At 47.2% G+C, this 25,883-nt stretch overlaps 1 protein-coding gene across 5 annotated transcripts in view; it reads left to right on the top strand.

Annotated features, from left to right (window-relative positions):
* Positions 1 to 25,875, top strand: part of PER1 (period circadian regulator 1) — a 33,039-nt gene extending 7,164 nt beyond the window's left edge. Inside the window, exons 1-23 of one of the 5 annotated variants that reach the window (XM_044278876.1) lie at positions 6,660 to 6,787; positions 11,484 to 11,779; positions 11,884 to 11,982; positions 12,684 to 12,907; positions 13,066 to 13,187; positions 13,541 to 13,742; positions 14,757 to 14,808; positions 18,241 to 18,383; positions 18,465 to 18,543; positions 18,626 to 18,732; positions 19,069 to 19,222; positions 19,371 to 19,479; positions 19,584 to 19,715; positions 20,521 to 20,629; positions 20,706 to 20,859; positions 20,971 to 21,086; positions 21,184 to 21,375; positions 21,599 to 21,808; positions 21,896 to 22,608; positions 24,010 to 24,166; positions 24,253 to 24,445; positions 24,559 to 24,709; positions 25,448 to 25,875. In XM_044278876.1, coding sequence (XP_044134811.1) covers positions 11,547 to 11,779; positions 11,884 to 11,982; positions 12,684 to 12,907; positions 13,066 to 13,187; positions 13,541 to 13,742; positions 14,757 to 14,808; positions 18,241 to 18,383; positions 18,465 to 18,543; positions 18,626 to 18,732; positions 19,069 to 19,222; positions 19,371 to 19,479; positions 19,584 to 19,715; positions 20,521 to 20,629; positions 20,706 to 20,859; positions 20,971 to 21,086; positions 21,184 to 21,375; positions 21,599 to 21,808; positions 21,896 to 22,608; positions 24,010 to 24,166; positions 24,253 to 24,445; positions 24,559 to 24,709; positions 25,448 to 25,549 — 3,753 coding nt within the window. In that variant the 5' untranslated portion in view covers positions 6,660 to 6,787; positions 11,484 to 11,546 and the 3' untranslated portion in view covers positions 25,550 to 25,875. The other 4 variants (XM_044278878.1, XM_044278877.1, XM_044278875.1 and 1 more) reach the window with 4 other exon arrangements.
* The last annotated feature ends 8 nt before the right edge of the window (positions 25,876 to 25,883 follow it).

Raw genomic sequence — 25,883 nt, 5'->3', positions numbered from 1 at the left:
GACTAGGGAGAGGAGGTTTGGGGGATTTGGATTACCTGATGTTCATGGGTACTATAAAGCAAATCTTATGTGCAGAGGCTTGGACCTTCTTTCAGACCGCTCTGGAAGTATTTGTTCGCGTTTGGAACGAGTTTTGCTTACAGACCGTGAAAGGTTAATATTGTGGGGTGTTCGTTCCTGTCCCCCCACGGCTTCTAAGTTACCATTATTGTGGAGAGGGGTGCTACTCACTTGGTCTTTGCTATATGGCTCTAAGACACTTAACTTCCCCAGCCCCGACCTTCCGCTACATCTCCTGCAGTCCTTTATCTATCCTAAGGTATCGAATGCTACGGGAGTATGGGCTTTGCTCAGAAATCATACTTTACAGGAGGTGGTGTCCACAGGGGGAGGGCTGGATTGGGAGGGGATACTCGGATTGCCCAGGGTTAAATCGATTGCATTTCTACATCTCCTTAGCTTTAAGAGAGACATTAAACTTTTGAAGTTGCAGACCTCCCACCTTGCTTCTCCCACCTGGTTGGGACAGAGGCTGAGGGCCGCTCGGCCCTCCAGCAGACCCTTCTCAGTGATGTATAGAGAATTACTATCTTCTACGTACTCTGAACCCCACTTTATAGGCTCCTGGGAGAAAGAATTATCCCTTACGCTGTCCGATCCAGAGAAAGCCTTTATACTGACCCACTCACACGGCTTTAGCCGTTGCATCAAAATTCAGGAGAACTCGTATAAATTGCTAACCCGCTGGTATAAAACACCAGAGTTCCTTCATAAACTTAATCCGGAAATTCCTGGGGTCTGCTGGAGGTGTGGAGCGGGCATCGGCTCTCTCTCGCACATATGGTGGAGTTGCCCTAGTATTCGCCCCTATTGGAAGCAGATAGAGAATGATTTGAACAAGATCTGTTCCACTTCCATTGTCTTGGATCACAAATTAATTTTACTCTGGTGCCCAAACGCGTCGATCACCCCAGCTAAGTCAGATTTGCCTACTATACTTATTACAGCGGCCAAGCTCTTAATCCCCCTTCTATGGCGACAAACCGAACCTCCTACTGTTTTGAGGTGGATGGGAAAAATAGATCAGTTGTACAGGTTTGAGGAACTGGCCCATTGGGAGTCGCATACCCGTGCTAAATTCCTGAAAACATGGAGCCCCTGGGTAAACTTTAAACATCCTGCCGGATAGAGCATTACATTTCCCCCCCCCCCCCTCCCCCCCCCCCCTCTTCCCCTTTGTCTGTCTTCTAGTCCTTTTCATTTTCGTTTGTCTTAACTTCTGTCTACTGTGTTACACTCTTTGAGGGTATATTTGTTCATCTTTGCCATGTGCAGCTTGCTGAAAGTGCCTGAAAAGATGTATTGTACTTTTGCTGTTTTTGCAGCTCCCTGTATGTGTATTGATGTAAAAGGGTTCTTGTATCAGTACATTATTGTTTGCACATGATATGACCAATAAAAAGAGATTTGGTTAAGAATATAACTACTATAATACTGCCTCCTATGTACAAGAATATAACTACTATAATACTGCCTCCTATGTACAAGAATATAACTACTATAATACTGCTCCTATGTACAAGAATATAACTACTATAATACTGCTCCTATGTACAAGAATATAACTACTATAATACTGCTCCTATGTACAAGAATATAACTACTATAATACTGCCTCCTATGTACAAGAATATAACTACTATAATACTGCTCCTATGTACAAGAACATAACTACTATAATACTGCTCCTATGTACAAGAATATAACTACTATAATACTGCTCCTATGTACAAGAATATAACTACTATAATACTGCCTCCTATGTACAAGAATATAACTACTATAATACTGCCCCTATGTACAAGAATATAACTACTATAATACTGCCTCCTATGTACAAGAATATAACTACTATAATACTGCCTCCTATGTACAAGAATATAACTACTATAATACTGCTCCTATGTACAAGAATATAACTACTATAATACTGCTTCTATGTACAAGAACATAACCACTATAATACTGCTCCTATGTACAAGAATATAACTACTATAATACTGCTCCTATGTACAAGAATATAACTACTATAATACTGCTCCTATGTACAAGAATATAGCTACTATAATACTGCTCCTATGTACAAGAATATAACTACTATAATACTGCTCCTATGTACAATAATATAACTACTATAATACTGCTCCTATGTACAAGAATATAACTACTATAATACTGCTCCTATGTACAAGAATATAACTACTATAATACTGCCTCCTATGTACAAGAATATAACTACTATAATACTGCTCCTATGTACAAGAATATAACTACTATAATACTGCTCCTATGTACAAGAATATAACTACTATAATACTGCTCCTATGTACAAGAATATAACTACTATAATACTGCCTCCTATGTACAAGAATATAACTACTATAATACTGCTCCTATGTACAAGAATATAACTACTATAATACTGCCTCCTATGTACAAGAATATAACTACTATAATACTGCCTCCTATGTACAAGAATATAGCTACTATAATACTGCCTCCTAGATACGGTAATATAAGCACTACACCACTGCTCCTGTGGTGGTTGTTTGCAGTGTCAGTATATACTGTTGCCCTCGGTGTCCCCAGTCTCGGCCTCTCCCTCCCTCTCCGGTGTTATTATGTCACAGTCCTCTCGTATAACAGAATATTATGTGATGTGCTCGTCCTCACACTGCTGCTCTCTGACATAATCACCTTCTCGGTTTTCCTGTTCGCCATCCTCCCGTTATGGCACGCAGTGCATTATGTCTGGGAGAAGTGAGGCAGCCATGATGCCTGGTCGATAGTATGACGACACTTTTACAGGCCTGTCTTGATGTGACTTTGTTGATATGACTTTTGGGTAAGCGTTCAATTTTTTTTGTCTTTTTTATGTTTTTTGCTGTTTCCACTTAGATTTTCTCCCACTCCTTTCTCGTCTTTTCTGAGATCCGTGAAGTGACGCTCGCAATGTCACTGCATGTAACCCGCCTCCACATGTGCTCCGCTCATGTGCCTTTGTGTGTGTATGTTGTCCTACCTGCGCTCTCTTTGGCTGTCCTACTAACCTAGCTTATGGCCCGGGGCTAAGGAGAGGAACGCTACGGTTGCGGAAGACTGAAATCTGAAAATATGCTGTCTCTTGTCTCTGAGCGTGCTGGGCTGAAGGCCACTTCCTTCCTGGCGTTCAAAGCAGCCAATCGCTTTGTTGCTCCGTTCCCCTTCGAAAGTCATCGCGAGTGATGCCCAAATGCGGGGAATCGGTGCAGGGCTTGTTTTTACAACTTTTACTTGTTTTTTCGCAGTGTCTGCGCTGCACACAATAGGGTGAGAATTTTATGAGAAATCTTCTGCCAGGATCCGCCCGGAAATTCTTCTAAGCAAGTTGGCAATGGCAGTGTTCCCATCTTCTGGGTCGCGGGTGCAGGGCCTCAGCAGAACGCGCCAATGTTCAGGGTAGTCCTAAGCACATTTTATGCCAAGTGCACTCCACATTTGAATGCTACAGTGGACATATGTGGCGGTAAGCGCTATTGGCATATATGTTCTAGTTATCTTCTGACCGACATTCACTTGATGGTGGCCTTCATCAGGCCGTGTGGGTCGGCATACCATTTTTCTCAGTCGCATAGGGAAGTGCAACGTGATATACATGGGCGTATACCATACAGAGCCTTCTGTACCCGGTGTGGAGGAGCAGTCGGTAGCATCCTATACATGTACTTGCATCCAGAGTCCACCAACCGACACCACTACAACTAATACACTGTGCTGGGCCATACAGCTGTGTCAGTTGGACAGGATGAAGACCGCGTTCATCCTATGAATGTACCGTAATCAAGAAGGCAGGAATCAAAGATCTCACAAATAGTGATGAGCTGGACTGCCGAGAGCTCTAACGCACCTGTATCTGTTAGGAAAGACTTTTGAGAAGACCGTGGGGCACATTTATCATAGCCGGGCGGCGTACGCCTCGTCATAAATTAGGCATGGCAGTCAATGTCCTCCTGGATGTCTTAGATTTTAGTGTTGTTCTTCTCCAGAAAACTGACGTAGAAGATGTTAAATTTGGCGGGGCCGTCGTCCTCAACCCTTTTTTGGGAAGTTGGCAAGGTCAGTGGAGAAACTGCAGTTGCGATAAAGTTTTGTGTGTATGACGAGATTTTATCTAGACTGTATTATGAGAAGATCCAGCTCATTGGTGAAGACAAGTATGAAGGAGGTTGAGGTCAGCCACCAGGATAATGAATGGGGTCTCATGATTGACAGGCAACCACTTTTAGAGTGCCTTGTTAGGGTATGTTGAGGTAGTAGAGGGGATGGAGTTTTCTCATTTGGTCACAGATGCTAAACAAATATGGTTGTCTGCTGTAGAGAACCTCCAACCACCAATGGACGCCATTGACTTCAGGAGCTACGCTGGGCGATGCTTGATTTTTGCAAAGAAATTTAGATGATGTAATAACGGCTTGTCACTAGTGGACGAGCGATATGTACAGGGTGTCTAAACTGGCATCTACGACTATTGGGTGACCAGTCTCCGTAGTGGATGTGTAGGTGGAAAGAGGTGACATACAGTAGGGTCAACAAAATGGTGCTTCAAGGGCCTCTTGGCCTGCTACCTGAGTGGCTATTTCTCATCTACCGCCCTCCCAGGTAACATTCATGCCCAGCCTGGGGACGCCTGTATTGAGGTCTTCACAGTATGCCCAGCTTGGGGCCGACTGTATTGAGGTCTTCACAGTATGCCCAGCTTGGGGCCACCTGTATCAGAGGGATCTTTACAGTATGCCCAGCCCGGGGCCGCCCGTATCAGACGGATCGTCACAGTCTGAAATTGGCCTTAAATTCAATCTACTTTACATTGTATTTTCCTAAGCAGCCTCTGCCGCATTGAGTCCCTCGGTGGTGGACGCTATGTCACAATATATAGAACTGAGAGGCTTTATAAAGAGATCGCCCGCGTTCAGGCTGGCAGGGGGTGAGACATCAGACGTCAGTGACGTTAATGAGCCGCTTCTCCTCGGGGGTAGATGTTGTCTTTCATGTATTCGGAGGCCGCTCTCTTATCTCCGGCAGGTGGAGGTGGATATTGGAGCAGGATGCTTTATGGCTACCTTAGGATGTTGGACTTGGAGGCCTCACCCCTCTATTTCACTTCCTGTGGAGTTGGGTATTTGCCAGATGGTGAGGACCTTTATGCCGGAAACGAGTATTTTTTACATGCGGTGGGTGGTTGGACCCCTATGATTTGTGTCTTGGTTTTGAAGCTGGACCCCTACACCCTTTAGGAGCCTCTGGAGAGTTGTACCCACTGCTTGCCTTAATGCTCTGACCCCTGTGCCCTTTTCATGCATTTGATACTCGGACCCCTGTGCCCTTTTCATACATTTGATGCTCGGACCCCTGTGCCCTTTTCATACATTTGATGCTCGGACCCCTGTGCCTGCCCTTCATTTCCTATAGGCACATTTTTTACTGTGGTCCCTGTAATAGTCCAGGACTACTGGATTTGACTCTTTCATTGCTGGCTTTATCCCACCCTTGCATTTTGGGGGCTACACTTGGGACATCTGGGTGCCTGTGGTGCGTTCATTGGACCCCTCGAACAGACCCTTCTAGCCTGGTGCCTGTCCTGCCCTCCCTCAGGGACACCGGACCGTTACGTTGTCTGATTAGATAACTCTGGAACTGATACCCCCTCGGATCTCGTAACTCTGCTGCGCCGAGTAGAAATCCCCCGGCGGCGGATCACACTGCCTCGCACACATTTACATAATAAGCCTTTATATAAGCCGCTATCAGGAACCTGATCATCATCCCTGTGTCTGGGGGGGCTCTGATGCCACCCGGGGGGATCCCCCTTATCTTCCCCTCCCCCACACACTTTCCTGCCCGGTCCTCCACGTTTCTCTCGCTGTCACCGCCCTCTGTGTTTGCTAATGCTAGAACACAATGTTCTTGGCACGCTCGCCACATGTGTCCTTCTGGGTGTGTTTCTTCCTCGACTGGTAATCTTTCTAGTCATGAGTTGGCAGGAGGATGGGTAAGGGTGCCAATACACAGGTCTTAAAGGGTTAAAGATTTTTCCCAGTTACCCCCCCCTCCTCCCCCCTGCATGCATTCCCAGTCATGCAAGGGTTAATGTGGATCATGATGATGGACAGGGGCACTGAAGGGCAGCCGGCCCGTCATATCATGAATGTGATAAGGTAGATGCAGCAGAGGCAAGCAGGTCCTCTAGGAAAGCACACAGTACAGTGACAAACCCAGCTCTGCTACATCTCTCTGTAGTGGCGCAGTTAGATCGCAAGTGCCCCTCCAGCATGGTAGCAGAGGACACGTTCCTAGAGGTCTGGATGCTTCCCACTTGCAAAGGGTTAATGCAGGCATCTGACAAAAGAGCTAAGCTGATTGCCTAAGCAGGTGTCGGAGGGGGAGACCAAGATGTAGTTCAGCAAAAGTAGGGTTAAATTTGACAGAGACATGTATTATATTTTCATGTTATGCAGGAGCCGCGCCACGATTGGTTGCTTTACCGATTCCAATCAGATCACTGGGAGGAGGGGGGTCAGCAGCACGGTGATCCACGTGTGGGGCGATTACTTCACAGGGAGGGGGAGTGACATCACAGGACGAGCAGCCAATAGGAGGGCGGGAGGGGAGGAACCAGCGGGCTGAAGGTAGAGGAGAAGACGACGAGGAGGGAGAGAAAGAAGAGGCGGCTGAGGATGAGACAGACAAGGTGAGGAGAGAAGGTGCGGACAAGTGTCAGGAACGTACGCAGCGGGCGGACCGCCGCGCCGGTTGGCTGCGTGACCTCAGGGAGATGGACACTGACCCCGCCTGCCCATGGACCATGAAAGTTTTACCTGTTGGCATCGCTGTGTGAGGGGGCTGCGTACATCACGGAGAGAGGGGCACGCCACCTACTGAAACAGGTCCTGTAGTGTGACACTGGTCCCAACCCCGCGCCCTGACGGACAGTACATGGGAGAGCGCTTTGTACATGCGGCTGGCACTGTGTGCACGTGGGGCTAGGGGGTCGTATAAAGAGAAGTTCTTCAACTTTCTGATGCACTTTGGGTATCAATTCTTCATCGTTTTCAAAATATCTGCTTGTTGTCAGTGAATGGACTGAGCTACAACTTTTCACAGCCGGAAAATTGTTACATTTATGATTAGTCTAGGTGGCACACATCTCTATCCTGTGCTGATGGTTTGTTACAGTGTATCAGTGCAGGCAGAAGGTATCGGTCAGGGCTGTTCTGACGAGTCCCATACGATCATAGTGTGAGAGAAGAAGCAGCGTTCAGTAGGTTCGATCTGAACTTGACTGACAAAATGACCACTAGGTGGCGCTCTGTACTGGCCACATATACAATAGGCCATCTGATTGCTCCTTGCTTTATTTATCAGCTGGCTGCCCAGATCTGGTATTGTGATGCCTGGGATGATGGATACAGGGCGCTGTGCTTTTTTTTTTTTTTTACACTGTAGCGGGGAGGACAGAACACCCAGTCTTGGGGACGGGCATTTTTTGTTCAATTCTGGTATTGTTGAAGGATTGAAATGTTTTCACTTGTTAGAAAACTTTTTGATGTCATGGGAAAGATATAGAGCAGTGGTCTGCAGCCTGTGGCTTTCCAGAGTCAGTACACCTGTAGTTTCCAGCGTAAAGGATATCGTCACATGCTGGGGGGTTGTAGTATCAGCCAGAGGGTGCAGTCCTAGAGAATAAATTATGGCTGAGGGGAAGGACTCCATAGCACTGTACAGGTTTCTGGTTATAAGGATCTATTGGGTTTGAAAGACTGGCTAAGAGACCGGTGAGCACCCCGTAGGGAGACAGCTAAACACCCCAAAGACTGACTGACCAGTGAGCATCCAATAGACTGACTGGGAGACCTGTGAGCACCTCACAAATTGACTGGGAGAGAGGTGAACATGGATGAGATATTGGTGAACATCCCATGGAACGTCTGAGAGAGTGGTGAACATCCCATAGAACATCAGAGAGAGGTTAACATCCCATGGAGTGTCTGAGAAAGTGGTGAGCATCCCATGGCGTGGCTGAGAAAGTGGTGGACAGCCCATGGAGTGTCTGAGAAAGTGGTGAACATCCCATGGGGTGTCCGAGAAAGTGGTGAACATCCCATGGAGTTGCTGAGAAAGTGGTGAACATCTCATGGAGTGTCTGACAAAGTGGTGAACATCCCATGGAACGTCTAAGAGAGTGGTGAACATCCCATAGATGTCTGATAGAGAGGTGAACATCCCATGGAACGTCTGAGAGAGTGGTGAACATCCCATAGAACATCAGAGAGAGGTTAACATCCCATGGAGTGGCTGAGAAAGTGGTGAACATCCCATGGAGTGGCTGAGAAAGTGGTGAACATCCCATGGAACGTCTAAGAGAGTGGTGAACATCCCATAGATGTCTGATAGAGAGGTGAACATCCCATGGAACGTCTGAGAGAGTGGTGAACATCCCATAGAACATCAGAGAGAGGTTAACATCCCATGGAGTGGCTGAGAGAGTGGTGAACATCCCATGGAGTGGCTGAGAGAGTGGTGAACATCCCATGGAGTGGCTGAGAGAGTGGTGAACATCCCATGGAGTGTCTGAGAAAGTGGTGAACATCCCATGGAGTGTCTGAGAAAGTGGTGGACATCCCATGGAGTGTCTGAGAAAGTGGTGAACATCCCATTGAGTGGCTGAGAAAGTGGTGAACATCCAATGGAGTGGCTGAGAAAGTGGTGGACATCCCATGGAGTGGCTGAGAAAGTGGTGGACATCCCATGGAGTGGCTGAGAAAGTGGTGGACATCCCATGGAGTGGCTGAGAAAGTGGTGGACATCCCATGGAGTGGCTGAGAAAGTAATGAACATCCCATGGAGTGGCCTAGAGAGTGGTGAACATCCCATGGAGTGGCCTAGAGAGTGGTGAACATCCCTTTGAATGGCCTAGAGAGTGGTGGACATCCCATGGAGTGTCTGAGAAAGTGGTGGACATCCCATGGAGTGTCTGAGAAAGTGGTGGACATCCCATGGAGTGTCTGAGAAAGTGGTGGACATCCCATGGAGTGTCTGAGAAAGTGGTGGACATCCCATGGAGTGTCTGAGAAAGTGGTGGACATCCCATGGAGTGTCTGAGAAAGTGGTGGACATCCCATGGAGTGTCTGAGAAAGTGGTGGACATCCCATGGAGTGTCTGAGAAAGTGGTGGACATCCCATGGAGTGTCTGAGAAAGTGGTGGACATCCCATGGAGTGTCTGAAAAAGTGGTGGACATCCCATGGAGTGGCTGAAAGAGACGTGAACATCCTATGGAGTGGCCTAGAGAGTGGTGAATATTGAAAAGATTTCTTAGGACTGGAGCCCACTGCTCATTGGGAAATGTCCTGTGATATCAGCGCTGACTACATGCTGCCTCTGCTACTGCAATTATTAAACTGGTTTCTCCTGGTGAACCCAGGACATGAGCTGTTATGGAGGGAGTGGCCCGTACATGTCCTCATTTTACTGGTATCAGGAGAAGTAAAATTAGGTCTTGTCTGTGCAACAAAAGAGCTGCTGCTTTCACAATGGAAATGAGGGACGTCATTCATGAGTTATATGGGTTTTGTTAACCAGGTTTTGGACATTAAATTTCCTTCTCCTTATCCATCAGGTGAAAAAAAAATAAACAAGATGTAAAAGAATATAACCACTATAATACTGCCCCCTGTGTACAGGAATATAACTATAATACTGCCTCCTGTGTACAAGAATATAACTGCTATAATACTAACTCCTATGTACAAGAATATAACTACTATAATACTTCTCCCTATGTATAGGAATATAACTACTATAATACTGCCTCCTATGTACAAGAATATAACTACTATAATACTGCCTCCTATGTACAAGAATATAACTACTATAATACTGCTCCTATGTACAAGAATATAACTACTATAATACTGCTCCCTATGTATAGGAATATAACTACTATAATACTGCCTCCTATGTACAAGAATATAACTACTATAATACTGCTCCTATGTACAAGACTATAACTACTATAATACTGCTCCTATGTACAATAATATAACTACTATAACACTGCCCCTATGTACAAGAATATAACTACTATAATACTGCTCCTATGTACAAGAATATAACTACTATAATACTGCTCCCTATGTATAGGAATATAACTACTATAATACTGCCTTCTATGTACAAGAATATAACTACTATAATACTGCTCCTATGTACAAGAATATAACTACTATAATACTGTCTCCTATGTACAAGAATATAACTACTATAATACTGCTCCTATGTACAAGAATATAACTACTATAATACTGCTCCTATGTACAAGAATATAACTACTATAATACTGCCTTCTATGTACAAGAATATAACTATTATAATACTGCTCCTATGTACAAGAATATAACTACTATAATACTACCCCTATGTACAAGAATATAACTACTATAATACTGCCTCCTATGTACAAGAATATAACTACTATAATACTGCTTCTATGTACAAGAATATAACTACTATAATACTGCCTCCTATGTACAAGAATATAACTACTATAATACTGCTCCTATGTACAAGAATATAACTACTATAATACTGCCTCCTATGTACAAGAATATAACTACTATAATAGTGCCTCCTATGTACAAGAATATAACTACTATAATACTGCTCCTATGTACAAGAATATAACTACTATAATACTGCCTCCTATGTACAAGAATATAACTACTATAATACTGCTCCTATGTACAAGAATATAACTACTATAATACTGCTCCTATGTAGAAGGATACAGCTGTGTAGTAGTGCGTTATGTATTGTGTATTTGTATTTGCGGTATACTGTTGTGGTCACTATGCAATTGACAAAATACAAGAAGATCTGTGATTAGTTCTCTAAGATGTCCCTGTGGAGCTCCTTCAAAAACTGTGTGCAGTGCATCTAGAAGAAGTGATGCAGAAGGCATGGTTGGATTTAGACTTTTGCCCAGGGCTGTATGTTGTGCCGTGGAGGAGATTGCTCGATTCGTGTTACATAAAGCTGAGAATCACACCGCCAGGTTTTACATAACTGTGTCAGTAGCGGTGCCGATTATATCATCGGCCTGGGGTCATGAGAGGGCGCGAGGTTGCATCGTAGACTGTGGAGAGCGGTGAGGAAAGTTCCCTGGAAAAACGTAATAAGATGAGCGAGGTATTGAGGTCTCAGTAGACGTCAGCCTCCTGTTAGGGGCGCCCTCCAGTGATCTGCAGGTGGGGTAACCAGAGACCCCCAGGGTGGATCAGCACCCTGCGTTATGTTACTGGTTTCCAGTTGTATACTGGGGGCTATATTGTTGGTATCGAAAGAGGGGCCCGCACGTCTGACCTCTCCATCCGTTTTCTCCTTTGCAGAACGTCTCCCTTCTTCATTTGGATTGTGTTTCTTAAACCGAGTAATCGACCAAGACGGAGGGGATGATGAGCGGCCCTTGTGAACCCCCCCCGCCTCTAGGGGAAAGGGGGAGGAGGACACGGGGCACCCGGGAGATGGAAGGAACTCAACAAGACGAGACAGACACCAATAGCCACGGCTCCAGCGGCAACGAATCTAATGGGAACGAGTCACGGCAAAGCCGGAGCTCACACAGCAGCACCAGCGGCAATGGCAAGGATTCGTCCATGCTGGAGGCCACAGAGAGCAGCAAAAGGTGAGAAGAGGGGAGAAAGATGGGCATTGGGTCTATGGGCTTGACCGAGGAGACATCTGCATCATTTAGATGGACCCTCAATGTATTGTTATCTCCTTCTACAGCACAAACTCTCACAGTCCATCACCTCCAAGCAGCTCCATCGCCTACAGCCTCCTGAGTGCCAGCTCCGAGCAAGACAATCCCTCCACCAGCGGCTGCAGGTAACTCCATAAACCATAGCCAAAGCTTTTCATCCAGAGCTGTATTCACAATTCAGCTTAGCCTAGATCTCATAACGCACTGGGCTTCGTTGCACACTGCCTTTTAGGTCGTAAAGTGGTCAAGTAACTGCAAAGTCATTGATACGATCCGATCGTTACATCCACCCTAATATAATACCGCAAATGATGTGCACGCAGGAGGTGCCAAGGAGATGCACACTCAGGCCCTATAGACAGGGGGGGTGCACCTAGCTTTCTGCTGCCTGAGGCGAAAACTAAAACGGTGTCCCCCCCCCCATGCCAATTTCTTAACCTAACCCCTTTGACACAATGATTGTGCTCATTGCTCATTGTCCCCCTCTTGCCCCTACCTGAGGCGATCTCCTCACCTGGCCTCAGTGGTGGTGCCCCCCTGGCTATAGGCTTAGTAGACGACATGAAACAATATTGTACCTGCAGAGTAGTCAACCTAAGGTGCCCATAAGCTGTCGGCTGAATGCCCGGTCGACTGACAGCTGTTGCTCCATGCTTGTGTTTGGCTGAGTGTGCATGTGTTCTCGATGGGTAGAAGAGAATGACTGACAATTGGGGATAGTTAGCCTTGCTGGCATCAAGGGGTGTGTGGGGGGTGGGGGGGGGTGGGGGGGCTTTACTCATCATGTACATCATCAACCTATTGCTATCATGGTTATTTCATTCAGACCCACCACAAAAGACATACTGTTCCCCTCCAAATCCTGTCTCCACTTATGCCACCCTTCTACCTGTAGTAGCGAACAGTCTGCCCGGGAGAAAACTCAGAAAGAGCTGATGAAGGCCCTAAAAGAGATGAAGATACGTCTCCCGTCAGAGAAGAGAGGAAAGGGCAAATCGGGGACTCTTGCTACACTTCAGTACGCGCTGTCATGTGTCAAGCAGGTGCGAGGTGAGTAGAAATGGACTGCAGATGTCACTTTCGGCCTTGACAGCCCATCCTACAGCACTTATAATGCGTTAAGGCTTTCTGTGCCTCTTACTGACATTCAGCTGCATTATATATTGGTTTCCGTGAACATCGACCCAAATCCTTAATTTTCCTCTCAGCCAACCAGGAATATTATCAGCAATGGACCATAGATGAATCCCAGCCATGCAGCCTGGACATGTCCAGCTTCACTATCGAGGAGGTGGAGAGTGTCACGTCAGAATACACTCTCAAGAACCCTGTGAGTATGAAGCAGCTTGTTGGATTTTGTGATCTTCATAAGTAGTAAGAAACCCTCCCAGCATGGAGGAGGTCTCATACTATAAAGAAATGGTGCCCAGAGGCAGGAATTGGGGCAGGGGGGCTACTTACTATGTACCGATCGCAAGGGCGATCCTCAACATCTTGACCAAAAAGTGTTCTTTGTGCCCCATGTTCTAGAATGGGATCTTCTGAGTAACCCTTTTTGAAGGACACACTACAAGCCCTGAGGCAAAATAAGGAAGGCAAAAAAGTTGCACCCTTTTCCAGTTACTGTCTCTTGGGCACCATCTTGTATAAACAAATGAATGACCTCTATATGTGGTCTCACAGGACACCTTCTCGGTGGCGGTCTCCTTTATCACTGGCCGCATCGTGTACATCTCCGACCAGGCCTCTCACATCCTGCACTGCAAGAGGGACGTGTTTAAAGGAGCAATCTTTGCAGAGTTTCTGGCTCCACAAGATGTCAGCGTCTTCTATGGATCCACAGCACCTTACCACCTCCCGTCTTGGAGTAACTGCACTTCTGGAGGTAAGGCAAAAAAGATGGCTGTCTTTTTGAAGGGTGTCAGAGGCATAAATCAGTCGTGGTGCTTTGGTGTTATGATTAGTCCCATTATTCACACCCCTGCACAAGTTAGTGTCTCCTATAAAAAAGAAAATGTCTGGTGGTCTAGTGGTTGATGATAGTTTACATGTTGCTCTAGTGTGTTGGTATCTAATAAACCTGGTGGTCTAGTGGTTTATGATAATTTACCTGGTGGGCTAGTGGCTTGATGAGTAATATCCCTGGTGGTCTAGTGGTTTGATAGTTTACTTGCTGCTCTAATGGCTTTGGTAAGTAACATCCTGGGTAGTTTAGTGAGGAATGATAATTTACCTGGTGGTCTAGTGGTTAATGATAATTTACCTGGTGGTTTAGTGGCTTGGTAAGTAATATCCCTGGTGGTCTAGTGGTTTAATAGTTTACTTGCTGCTCTAGTGGCTTGGTAAGGAACATCCTGTGTAGTTTAGTGGTTAATGATAATTTACCTGGTGGTCTAGTGGCTTGATAATAAACCTGGTGTTCTAGTGGTTAATGATAATTTACCTGATGCTCTAGTGACTAAGTAAATATCCCTGGTTGACCAGTAGTTTATAACAGTTTACCTGGTGTTCTAGTGGGTTAGTAATATCCCTGGTGTTCTAGTGGGTTAGTAATATCCCTGGTGTTCTAGTGGTTTTTGATAACGTACCTTGTGAACTGCTGGGTAAACATTACCTCTAATGGGCCCTTTGTGAATAATATCCCCACTCCAATGGTTCAGTTAGTAATATCTTGTTTTGGTCCAACCCTTTATGACACCCATGATGGTCAAGCTCTATCTATGATACCTGGTATTGTAGTGAGAACTGTCCTGGTGGTCCTCTAGATTCAGTCCCTCTGATGGAGATGTGTGACGGAAGCGGCCGTCATTTATCAGCTGCCCACTGAGCAGAGTGCTCTACAGAGAGTAGAGAAGTAGTCCGCGTCCCTGACACTCTTCTCCCTTCTCTGCCTCCACAGAAACAACATCCATGGACTACACCCAGGAGAAATCGGTGTTCTGCCGGATCAGGTGGGTATTGTACATCCGGGGGAGCGATAGAAATGACACCCACTAGTTCACGTATAATTACTTTATACAGAGAGGAGAGACGTGCTGCCCCATTGACACCAAGTGATTGTATATACAGAGAGTGTGTATGTGCTATATACAGAGAGTGTTCAGAACCGTAAGGGGCCATTCACACAGCATTTTTTTCTACAGAATTTTGGCGTAGACAGCCGTGCCGAAATTCCGCTGAAATCCCGCCTGCAGTCGCGTCCTTTGTGCCTCCCAATCATTTGAATGGAAAGCAGCTCAAAAAATTGCGGAGTGGTTTAAAGCCACAGCTGCGCGAGAGTAGACGTGTCCCTTCTCGGCGCAGCCCTTTTCCGCGATCCTTGAGATGAATGGGAGGCAGAAACCACGCAGCATGGGTGTCCTTGCCAAAATTCCGAGAAGTCCGAGCAAAAGACGCGGTGTATTAATAAGATCATTGTGGTCTAGTGGTCTAATCTAACATATTGGTGGTCTAATAGTACATTCCTGGTGGCCTAGAGGTGTAATAATAAAATCCTGGTGGTAAAATAATAATGCTGCTCTGATGATCTAGTGGGTTAGAAAGCGGATGAACTGATCAGTAGTGAAGCATAAACAGTGATATATAGAACATTGATCTGTATGACACTGTATACAGCATGTGTGTGAGCGCCTGTACTATGCGTGTGTGTACGTGTGCCTATACTATGCGTGTGTGTGAGCGCCTGTACTATGCGTGTGTGTACGTGTGCCTATACTATGCGTGTGTGTGTGAGCGCCTGTACTATGCGTGTGTGTGTGAGCGCCTGTACTATGCATGTGTGTACATGTCTGTACTATGCATGTGTGCACATGTGCCTGTACTATGCGTGTGTGTACGTGTACCAGTGTTATACATGTGAGTACATGTGTCTGTACTATTCATGTGTGCATGTGTGTGAGCGCCTGTACTATGCATGTGTGCACGTGTGTCTATACTATGCATGTGTGTACGTGTGTCTGTACTATGCATGTGTGTGTGAGCGCCTGTACGCCTGTACTATACATGTGTGTCTGTACTATACATGTGTGTACATGTACCAGTGTTATACATGTGTGTCTGTACTATACATGTGTGTACATGTACCAGTGTTATACATGTGTGTACATGTACCAGTGTTATACATGTGTGCACGTGTGTCTGTATTATGCATGTGTGTGTGAGCGCCTGTACTATGCATGTGTGTATGTACTATGCATGTGTGTACGTGTGTCTGTACTATACATGTGTGTATGTACTATGCATGTGTGTACGTGTGTCTGTACTATGCATGTGTGTGTGAGCGCCTGTACTATACATGTGTGTACATGTACCAGTGTTATACATGTGTGCACGTGTGTCTGTACTATGCATGTGTGTGTGTGAGCGCCTGTACTATGCATGTGTGTACGTGTGTCTGTACTATACATGTGTGTACATGTACCAGTGTTATACATGTGTGCACGTGTGTCTGTACGATGCATGTGTGTATGTACTATGCATGTGTGTACGTGTGTCTGTACTATGCATGTGTGTGTGAGCGCCTGTACTATACACGTGTGTACATGTACCAGTGTTATACATGTGTGTCTGTACTATACATGTGTGTACATGTACCAGTGTTATACATGTGTGCACGTGTGTCTGTACTATGCATGTGTGTCCGTGTGTCTGTACTATGCATGTGTGTGTGAGCGCCTGTACTATGCATGTGTGTACGTGTGTCTGTACTATACATGTGTGTACATGTACCAGTGTTATACATGTGTGCATGTGTGTCTGTACGATGCATGTGTGTACGTGTACCAGTGTTATACATGTGTGTACGTGTGTCTGTACGATGCATGTGTGTACGAGCGCCTGTACTATGCATGTGTGTATGTGTACCAGTGTTATACATGTGTGTACGTGTACCAGTGTTATACATGTGTGTACATGTACCAGTGTTATACATGTGTGTACGTGTGTCAGTACGATACATGTGTGTACGTGTACCAGTGTTGTACACACATGTATCGTACTGACATGTATAACACTGGTACACGTACACACATGTATCGTACTGACACACGTACACACATGTATAACACTGGTACACGTACACACATGTATAACACTGGTACACATACACACATGCATAGTACAGGCGCTCGTACACACATGCATCGTACAGACACACGTACACACATGTATAACACTGGTACACGTACACACATGCATCGTACAGACACACGTACACACATGTATAACACTGGTACACGTACACACATGCATCGTACAGACACACGTACACACATGTATAACACTGGTACACGTACACACATGTATCGTACTGACATGTATGTGTACCAGTGTTATACATGTGTGTACGTGTGTCTGTACGATGCATGTGTGTACGTGTGCCTGTACTATGCATGTGTGTGTGAGCGCCTGTACTATGCATGTGTGTACGTGTACCAGTGTTATGCATGTGTGCACGTGTGTCTGTACGATGCATGTGTGTACGTGTGTCTGTACGATGCATGTGTGTACGAGCGCCTGTACTATGCATGTGTGTGTGAGCGCCTGTACTATGCGTGTGTGTGAGCGCCTGTACTATGCATGTGTGTACGTGTACCAGTGTTATACATGTGTGTACGTGTACCAGTGTTATACATGTGTGTACGTGTGTCTGTACGATGCATGTGTGTACGTGTACCAGTGTTATACATGTGTGTACGTGTACCAGTGTTATACATGTGTGCACGTGTGTCTGTACGATGCATGTGTGTACGTGTACCAGTGTTATACATGTGTAGAGCGCCTGTGCATTATTGGGCCTCAGTATCAGGCTGATTGAATAGAGCGCTGTGAGGGTGCGAGGACGTAATTCACACTTGTATGTAGGAGGGGCAGGACAGATATACATACAGGAGATCCCCCCACGCTCTGGAAGCCCCTCTTCTCTCGCCCGCCTCATTTATTCTGTGCTCACTGCGGAGCGACACAAAGAACCTTTAATTAACGTATTGACACCGCTTGCGTCACTCGCCCACGCACCTCCCCCGCTCCGCAGCATGGCTATGTGTCACCTTGCCATACGTGCGTTCCATCTGCTGTGTGTGGGTATGTGAGTATTCCATACATTCCAGCGTGCTTCCTCTCATCTGTACGATTGCGGTTGTGTGCGATGGCGAACCAGGCCGGCTCTCCGGTACCGGAGTGTGTCTGGGCATAAACGGGCGGCACAGGTTGATTTCTGCAGCGGGTAGCATACAGCTCCGCTCCCGGGGTTCATACCATCTCCATTCCATTGGCCACCATCACCCTCCACGTCTCTCCTCCGTAGCCACACGTTATCGTGCCCCCCCCCCAGTTGTTGCTGTGGTCTCCCTGGCTCTGGTCTTATTGCAGGCGTGTGTTTTCAGTGGGGGCCGAGAGCGGGATATGAACCTCCGCTATTACCCGATCCGCTTCACCCCGTACCTGATGAAGGTACGAGACCCGGACAACACAGAGGGGCAGCCGTGCTGTCTGCTAATAGCAGAGAAAATACACTCTGGATATGAGGGTGAGACACCGTTCACTGCATGCCGGGGGGTGGGGTGCCGGCCTAAAGGATATCTGTGTGACAGGAGCCTCTCGTCCTCAGCCCCCCGCATCCCTCCAGATAAGAGGATCTTCACCACCAGACATACACCCAGCTGCATCTTCCAGGACGTGGATGAGAGGTGAGTGTATTACGCCCTGCTCCGCCGCCCGCCCCTCCACCATTCTACCGGATCGGAGGCTGATGCCTATCCTTTTTTGCAGAGCTGTCCCTCTACTCGGATATCTCCCGCAGGATCTCGTTGGGATGCCAGTCCTGTTCTTCATTCACCCCGAGGACCGGCCGCTCATGCTGGCGATACACAAGAAAGGTAAATGTGCCAGGCCTTGTCCAGCCAGCCGTAAGTGGCTCGGCTGAAGGTAAGTTCACACAGGTTGGATTTGCTGAGGAATAAGCAAGAAAGCTTCAATGGCTTTGAAATCCACGGCTGCGGATCCGCCGGCAGTAAAGTTGCTTGTGGATTTCGGCCTCCCCGCTGCGTGCGGATGAGATGGGTGGAGATGTCACTCACTTACCTGGTAGCGTCACCCACAGCATTTCTACTCTGTGTGAACTTACCTCAGTATCTGTGGGGTTAGCCACCTGGATGCCGTAGTGATGTCCATGAGGGCGACCTGATGGTATGATGCTTTTACCCTTCCCCCAGTTCTACAACAGGCAGGTCAGCCTTTCGATCACTCGCCCATTCGTCTGTGTGCCCGCTCTGGGGAGTATGTTACCATCGATACCAGCTGGAGCAGTTTTGTGAATCCGTGGAGCAGAAAAGTTTCCTTCATACTTGGAAGACACAAAGTTCGGACGTAAGTAACACGCCCCAGCCTGGCCAGGACATCACCCATGACCGGTGCAGATACCAATTTGCAAGGAAACTGCCCACGTCTGAGTCCCCTCTGATTTTATACTTTTCCCCCTCGATATACATTGTGTTCTGTATCGTCTCACCCGCAGGAGTCCACTCAATGAAGACGTCTTTACAGCTCCCAAAGGTGCAGAGATGAAGCCTCTGGATCCTGATATTCAGGAGCTGTCGGAGCAGATTCACCGGATACTGATGCAGGTACAGACCCATTAATAGGGTTCTCCGCAGACATCTCACCTGCTTATGTTTTTCATTACTCTGACGTCCGGGGGGTGATTGACTTTGCCTTCTGTGTCTTGCAGCCAGTGCACAACACGAATTCTGGTGGTAACGGCAGCGGCGGGAGCAACACTTCACAAGAGCCATTTCACTGCAACGCCTCATCCAGTGATAGCAACGCCATGGTCACAGAGGATGCGACAGATCCCAAACCTGTAAGTGGGAGGCTAGCCCATCGTATAGCTGTTATATCTGCGACATATCGGTTCTTTGTATTTTGTGAGGTGCCCATCAGCCATAACATTATGGCACCTGTCGGACAGTTGGTGAACTGATGAAACAGGGTGATGGATGCCTGGTGTATGTGGGGAGTGAAGGCTAGCCCGTCTGGTCCGATCCCGCAGAAATTGCCCAAAAATTTCTTCCTGGCGCAGCTTATGGGACTGCTTGGCTGCAAGCTGGTCAGAGTGTCCACGCTGATCCCTGTCCACCACCAAAAGTGACTACAATGGCCATATGTGAACATCAGAACTGGACCATGGAGCAATAACAAGACGGTCTGGTCTGATGAATCACTGTAATGTCATGTGGATGGCCGGATGTGTGCGAGTCACTTACCTGGAGAAGAGATGGCACCAGGATGCACCATGTGAAGGGGATGAGGTGGGGGGAGGCAATGTGCAGCTGGGAAACCTTTGGTCCTGACATTATGTGGATGTAATACGATCCCTAATTATTGTACAGACGAGTACCAACCTTCATGGCAGAGGTGCCCCCTAATGGCAGTGGCCTCTTGCAGCCAGATAATGCCTGACCACACAAGTGTCGACCAATGAGGAACATGAGAAAGAGGTCAAGGTGATGACTTTTCTCCAAATTCCCCAGATATCAACCGATTGTCATCTGTGGGATGTGCTGGAAAACAAGTCTGGTCCATGGAGGCCACACAGAGATATTTACATGACTGAAAGGTTCTGCTACCAATGTTTTTTTGATAAATCTGCATTTTTGTCTTGTCAGATGACATTTCAGGAGTTCTGTCAAAATGTGCATAAAGTGAAGAGCCAGGGTCAGCAGATGTTTCTGGGATCCAGGGTGATACGGCCACATCAAAGAGGACATTTTCAGGGTAGGTTACATATTGATCGAACGACATGCACAAGTTCACTTTAGGTATGTTCCTTATTGGGCTTTCCTTCTTTCAGCTCTTGCCCCACCTCGCACAGTCCTCACTAGTGTAGACAACACTCCACCTGATACTGTGCCCAGTCGAACACCATGTGTCCCGGAGGAACTGGCTCGAAAGGAGACTTCTAACTACTCGTACCAGCAGATTAACTGCTTAGACAGCATCGTCCGGTGAGAAGTGAACCCAGTGACGCTCTGCCTCTCTTCCCATTTCAGCTCTGTCTTTTGTCTCTGGTTTCTCTGGTGGGTATTCATCTCACACTTCCTTCATCTCCTCTCTAGATATCTGGAAAGTTGTAACCTCCCTAGCACTGTGAAAAGAAAATGCGGCTCCTCTTCATACACATCTTCAACCTCAGAGGAGGAGAAACAGAAAACCGGAGAGAGCGACAAAGAAGGTGAATATCCAGAAATTGTTATGGATGGCCAACGCAAAGATGAAGTCGGGAAGTGGGGTTTTCTAGGTTCGGTTATACAGATGGTATCTTTTTGCAGACCCCTCGAACAGTCCACCTCAACGGCCGGAACTGCCTCCAGCTCCTACGCCCACTGCAGTAGGTTCTGCTCCTCTTGCTCCTTTGCCTCCATTACCGCCCAGCAAGGCGGAGAGCGTGGTTTCCATCACCAGTCAAGGAAGCTTTAGCAGCACAATCGTCCATGTAGGAGACAAAAAGCCGCCAGACTCGGGTAAATCTTTAGATTAACTTTAATAACTCGGAGTGGGGGCAGTGGAATTAATATGGATGAGGTGGACGCCGATTTGATACCTACATGATGGAGGACGTAAATAGATCTGCAGTTCTGTGCACTTGTTTAGTGGTATTCTTCTTATTTTTCATTGTAATCTAACACGTTTTATCATGTCTTTCCTTCGCCTCATCCATTGTTGCCACCTCCAAATTAACTGCAGGTGAAATGGTTCCTTTGGAAGAGCCATCGTGCCCTGCAGCACCTGCGCCTCCATTGCGGCCGCTGGGCCTAACCAAAGAGGTTCTGTCAGCCCACACGCAGCGTGAAGAGCAGGCCTTCCTCACGCGGGTGCAAAGCCTTAGCCAGCTCAGAGTTTTCGACCCCATCCCTGTCGGTGTATGGGACGAGCAGAGCCAACGTGTTCCAAGAGGTCAGTTTATGGTTTGGTTGGATCTTGTATTTCATTTAAGCATGTTTTCAAGGTTTCTTATGTCATGTCATTTTTCTTATCTTACAGGTACTAAGCCTTCACTCTCCCATAAGCAAAATAATTCCTCAGCTAACCCCCCGATACATTCAAAGGAAGGTACAAATACAGGGGGGCGACGGAGCAAGAGCAGGAAATCAAAAGCCAAGCGCCCAAAGAAAGGCAAATTTGGGTTGCCAAGCTCTATACCTCATCATGAGGTGCCACCTCTCCTTCCTCCTCCTCCCCCAGGCATGCCTACTTATCCCCTGCCAATGTTTCCTCCCAGGGCCCCTGTTCCGGAGCCCACCCCATCACTCCCCAGATACCCAATGGTTACACCCATCGTAGCCCTGGTGCTCCCCAACTATCTCTTCCAATCTCCACCAGTGGCACCTCCTTTTTACCCTGGAGCCTCTGGGTTTCCACCCTTCAATCCTACGCCTGAAACGCCTACAGCGGCTTCTGAAGCTCCACCTCCAACGCCCGCTCCTCCTCCTGCACAACCCATGGCAACATGCCCACCTCCTTCGCGATCATCATCCCCTCCCCAGCGCTTATTTCCATCAAGGTGCAGCTCCCCACTACAGTTAGACTTGCTGCAGATGGAGGAGTTACCGCAGCCCAGTAGTGGAGCAGGAGCTGCAGCTGTGGACTGGGAGATTGAAGAGGATAACAAAGGAGGAGTGGTCCCTGGGAATGCAGTGGGGCCCAATGCAGTACCTAGTAATGGAGAAGACGACAGACAGCCAGAGAACTGTATGGTGAGTATATTGTTTCTACATCGGTGGCGTTTTGGAAAATCTCTGCCTATTTTTCTATTATTGTAGTAAACAAGCGTATTTTGTTCACTATAAAACACACTTTTTAGCAGGAAAAATCCCTGCTTCTTATAGTCTGATGTCAGGGGGGCCCCATCAGCTACTAATAGCTCTATCTCAGTCTATATAGCAGCTGCAGGTGTGGGCCTTGTTTTAAAGCTGACAGTCTAAGCTTTAAAACAAAACTGGGAGCCAAAGCCAGAGACAGAATTAAAAAAAAATTGGAACAGGGGAACTGCAGGTTATTATATGTTTTACAGCTAAGACTCTTAGCTTTAAAGGGTTTCTGTCACCTGAAAAATGGGTATTAAGCTGGCTGACATAACTATATTAGCGCCATCTCACTGCCTCCCGCCGTTTTTGAGGAAAACTAACTTTTATAATATGCTAATTATATGCCCCCCCGCTCCTAGAGGCTCCAATCTCCTACCTCTGGCCATACCCTGCTACACTGGATTGACAGGAGCGGGCATCGTTGGTCTCCTACCTCCGGCCCTGTCTGCAGTGTAAATCCTGGCGCAGGCGCAGTGAGGAAGCTGGCAGCCAGCGGGCGCCCTTCACTCACTGCGCCTGCGTCAAATACTGAACGGCGCGAGATTTACACTGCAGACAGGGCCGGAGGTAGGAGACCAACGATGCCCGCTCCTGTCAATGCAGTGTAGCAGGGTATGGCCAGAGGTGGGAGAACGGAGCCTCTAGGAGCAGGGGCAACGCCCCCCCCTGCTCCTAGAGGCTAATTAGCATATTAATACAAGACATGGGGTGGTAATACTAGTATATTGTAATATAAATCATGGAGACTGATGTGGCGATGTTACTAGCTCAGTAAGTGAAATCCAGCGGACAGTGTCCCTTTAAAAGAAGCACATTTCTAGATGCTCTTCGGCCTGAGAGAACAGGTTGGAGCGTCTCCATTCAGCTGGATGCCAGGTTAGCAGGCTTGGGGGTGCAGTGTAAGGCAGGCTGACAGCCTTCTGTACATGACCCCAGGGGGAGGGGGAACATGGATTTCTGTGCATGTTATCAATTCCCCATCCCCAATGTCACATATGGGGTAGTCTTGGTTTTTCCAGAAAAGGAGTGAGAAGATGAGCGCTTGGCTCGCCTAATCACCCCCTCTGCACCCGATTAGGCTGTTTATTGACGCCACAATGCAGACATCTACCAGCATCCGGATCATGGTGGCAAATAAGTTGCAGCGAATAAACAAGCATTAATAAAGTATACATTTTGCACTGTCTATACCGGATCTTTAACATGCAGACCGCTTCTCCAGCATTATTTTGGTCAGATCAGTCACCTCCAGTCTCTAACATCTACTGTCCTTCACTCTGACCACCTCAGGGGGATCCTCAGGAGTCCTCATCACACAACGATGCTCTCTCCAGTTCTAGTGATCTTCTCGATTTACTTCTGCTTGAGGATTCTTGCTCTGGCACAGGATCTGCTGCCTCGGGATCCATGGGCTCTAACGGGGGCAGTACGTCTGCTTGTGGCACCCGTGAGTATGGATAGCTGAAATGCTCAAGCTTCTTTGCCATTGTAACATATTTTCTAGAGCTTCAGTACATTCCAATTTCCTCCCAGGGAGCAGTGAGAGCAGCAACACCAGCAAATATTTTGGTAGCATTGACTCTTCAGAGACCGATTTAAGAGTCAAAAAAGCGGAAAGGGAGCAAGTGGAACAAAAAGTGATCAGATACGTCATGCAGGACCCACTCTGGCTTCTGATGGCCAATGCCGACCATGAAGTAATGATGTCCTATCAACTCCCGTCAAGGTTAGAGTGCTAGGGTATTAATACTTCTAGAAGGATGCAACACCTTGCTAGAACCTGGTCTTGGTTTAGTTTCTTCTCATCTAATGTCATCCTTCACTGCTCCATCTTAACAGAGATCTTGAAAGCGTCCTTCGGGAAGATCGGGAGAAGCTTCGACAACTTCAAAGGAACCAGCCTAAGTTCAGCGAGGAGCAGAAGAGGGAGCTGGGAGAAGTCCACTCCTGGGTCCGGAAAGGCCGTTTACCCCATGTCGTCAACATCACAGTGAGTTTATACATGGATGTGCACAGCAGATTACTTCTAGCTGTATAGATATGTGAATGTCACTTCAAACACATCCTCAGGGCAGGACATAAGTATCTGATTATGAGATCGGGGGCATAGCGCTCTCCATTCATTTTTGAGAGTCCCACAAGTGGGAAAGCGAACATGCTCAGATATTTTCAGAAGTCCTATGAAAAGGGCTGCTCTCCACTCACTTTGGGGGTCCTGTTCTTGAGATAGGTGCAGGTCCCAGAGGTGGGACTGCACCTATAGGACACCGGTGGAATATCCTTGTGATATGCCACCAGTCTAAGATGAGACAACCCCTTTAATGAAAATAGTGCTGAAATACTGGACAAGTGTGGCACTACTCCTCTACATCTAAGGTGCTTCTCACTGGGACTATGTCACTGCCCAATGGTGATAGGTTACATGTTATGAATCTCTGATGTCACAGCTTCTTTTAGAAATGGTCAGGGACGTCCCTGGTCTCCTATGACTTGGCCTTGAGTACAAGTCCTGGGCCACAGATTTGCACTTTATGGGGAACCCACCATCAGCTCTCCTTTCCTTTGGTCCCTAGAAATGCAGTGGGTCCCTCCTGGTGGGCTCCATGCTTGTCTTCAGGATGTCCATGGCAGTACCTACATTTTACTAGGCCCAGCACTGTATCACAGGCAGGACCTGGTGGGCAACCATCGGTGCTTCTGCATGACAGTAACACGTTGTCACCTTCAGTCCTGCACAGGCTGCTCCCCCGACTACGAGGAAGACCTGGATATGTCCATAATGATGGAAGGAGTAGAAGAGCCCACAGAAGAGGCAGTGGTAATCGGATGAACTCCCCCCAACCACAACTTCTCACTGGTTCAAGCTGCCTTTATGTGTAACCTGGTCCCAATGAGCCATCAGGAGCGGTGGGAGGGCAGGGCCGGGGTACGTGTGTAACAGTTATATCTCCACTCAGAGTAAGACGTCAGATCATCATCAGCTACTCAACTGCCATTGTAAAGGGACAGCGCTAAGAACAGGGCGAGGGCGCTCTCTTTTTATATATATATATTTTTGTACTGTCTTATTTATCTCGCTGTGAAGAGCGGCCGCGTGTGTTCTTAGTCGTCCCACATTTGTACCGTGCTGTAAATAAAATCCTGGTTTTTTTTTTTAAGCAAAG

This window comes from Bufo gargarizans, chromosome 2 (assembly GCF_014858855.1).
Source record: "Bufo gargarizans isolate SCDJY-AF-19 chromosome 2, ASM1485885v1, whole genome shotgun sequence".
In the NCBI taxonomy this organism is placed as follows: Eukaryota; Metazoa; Chordata; class Amphibia; order Anura; family Bufonidae; genus Bufo; species Bufo gargarizans.
This window is presented reverse-complemented; position numbering and strand designations above follow the sequence as displayed.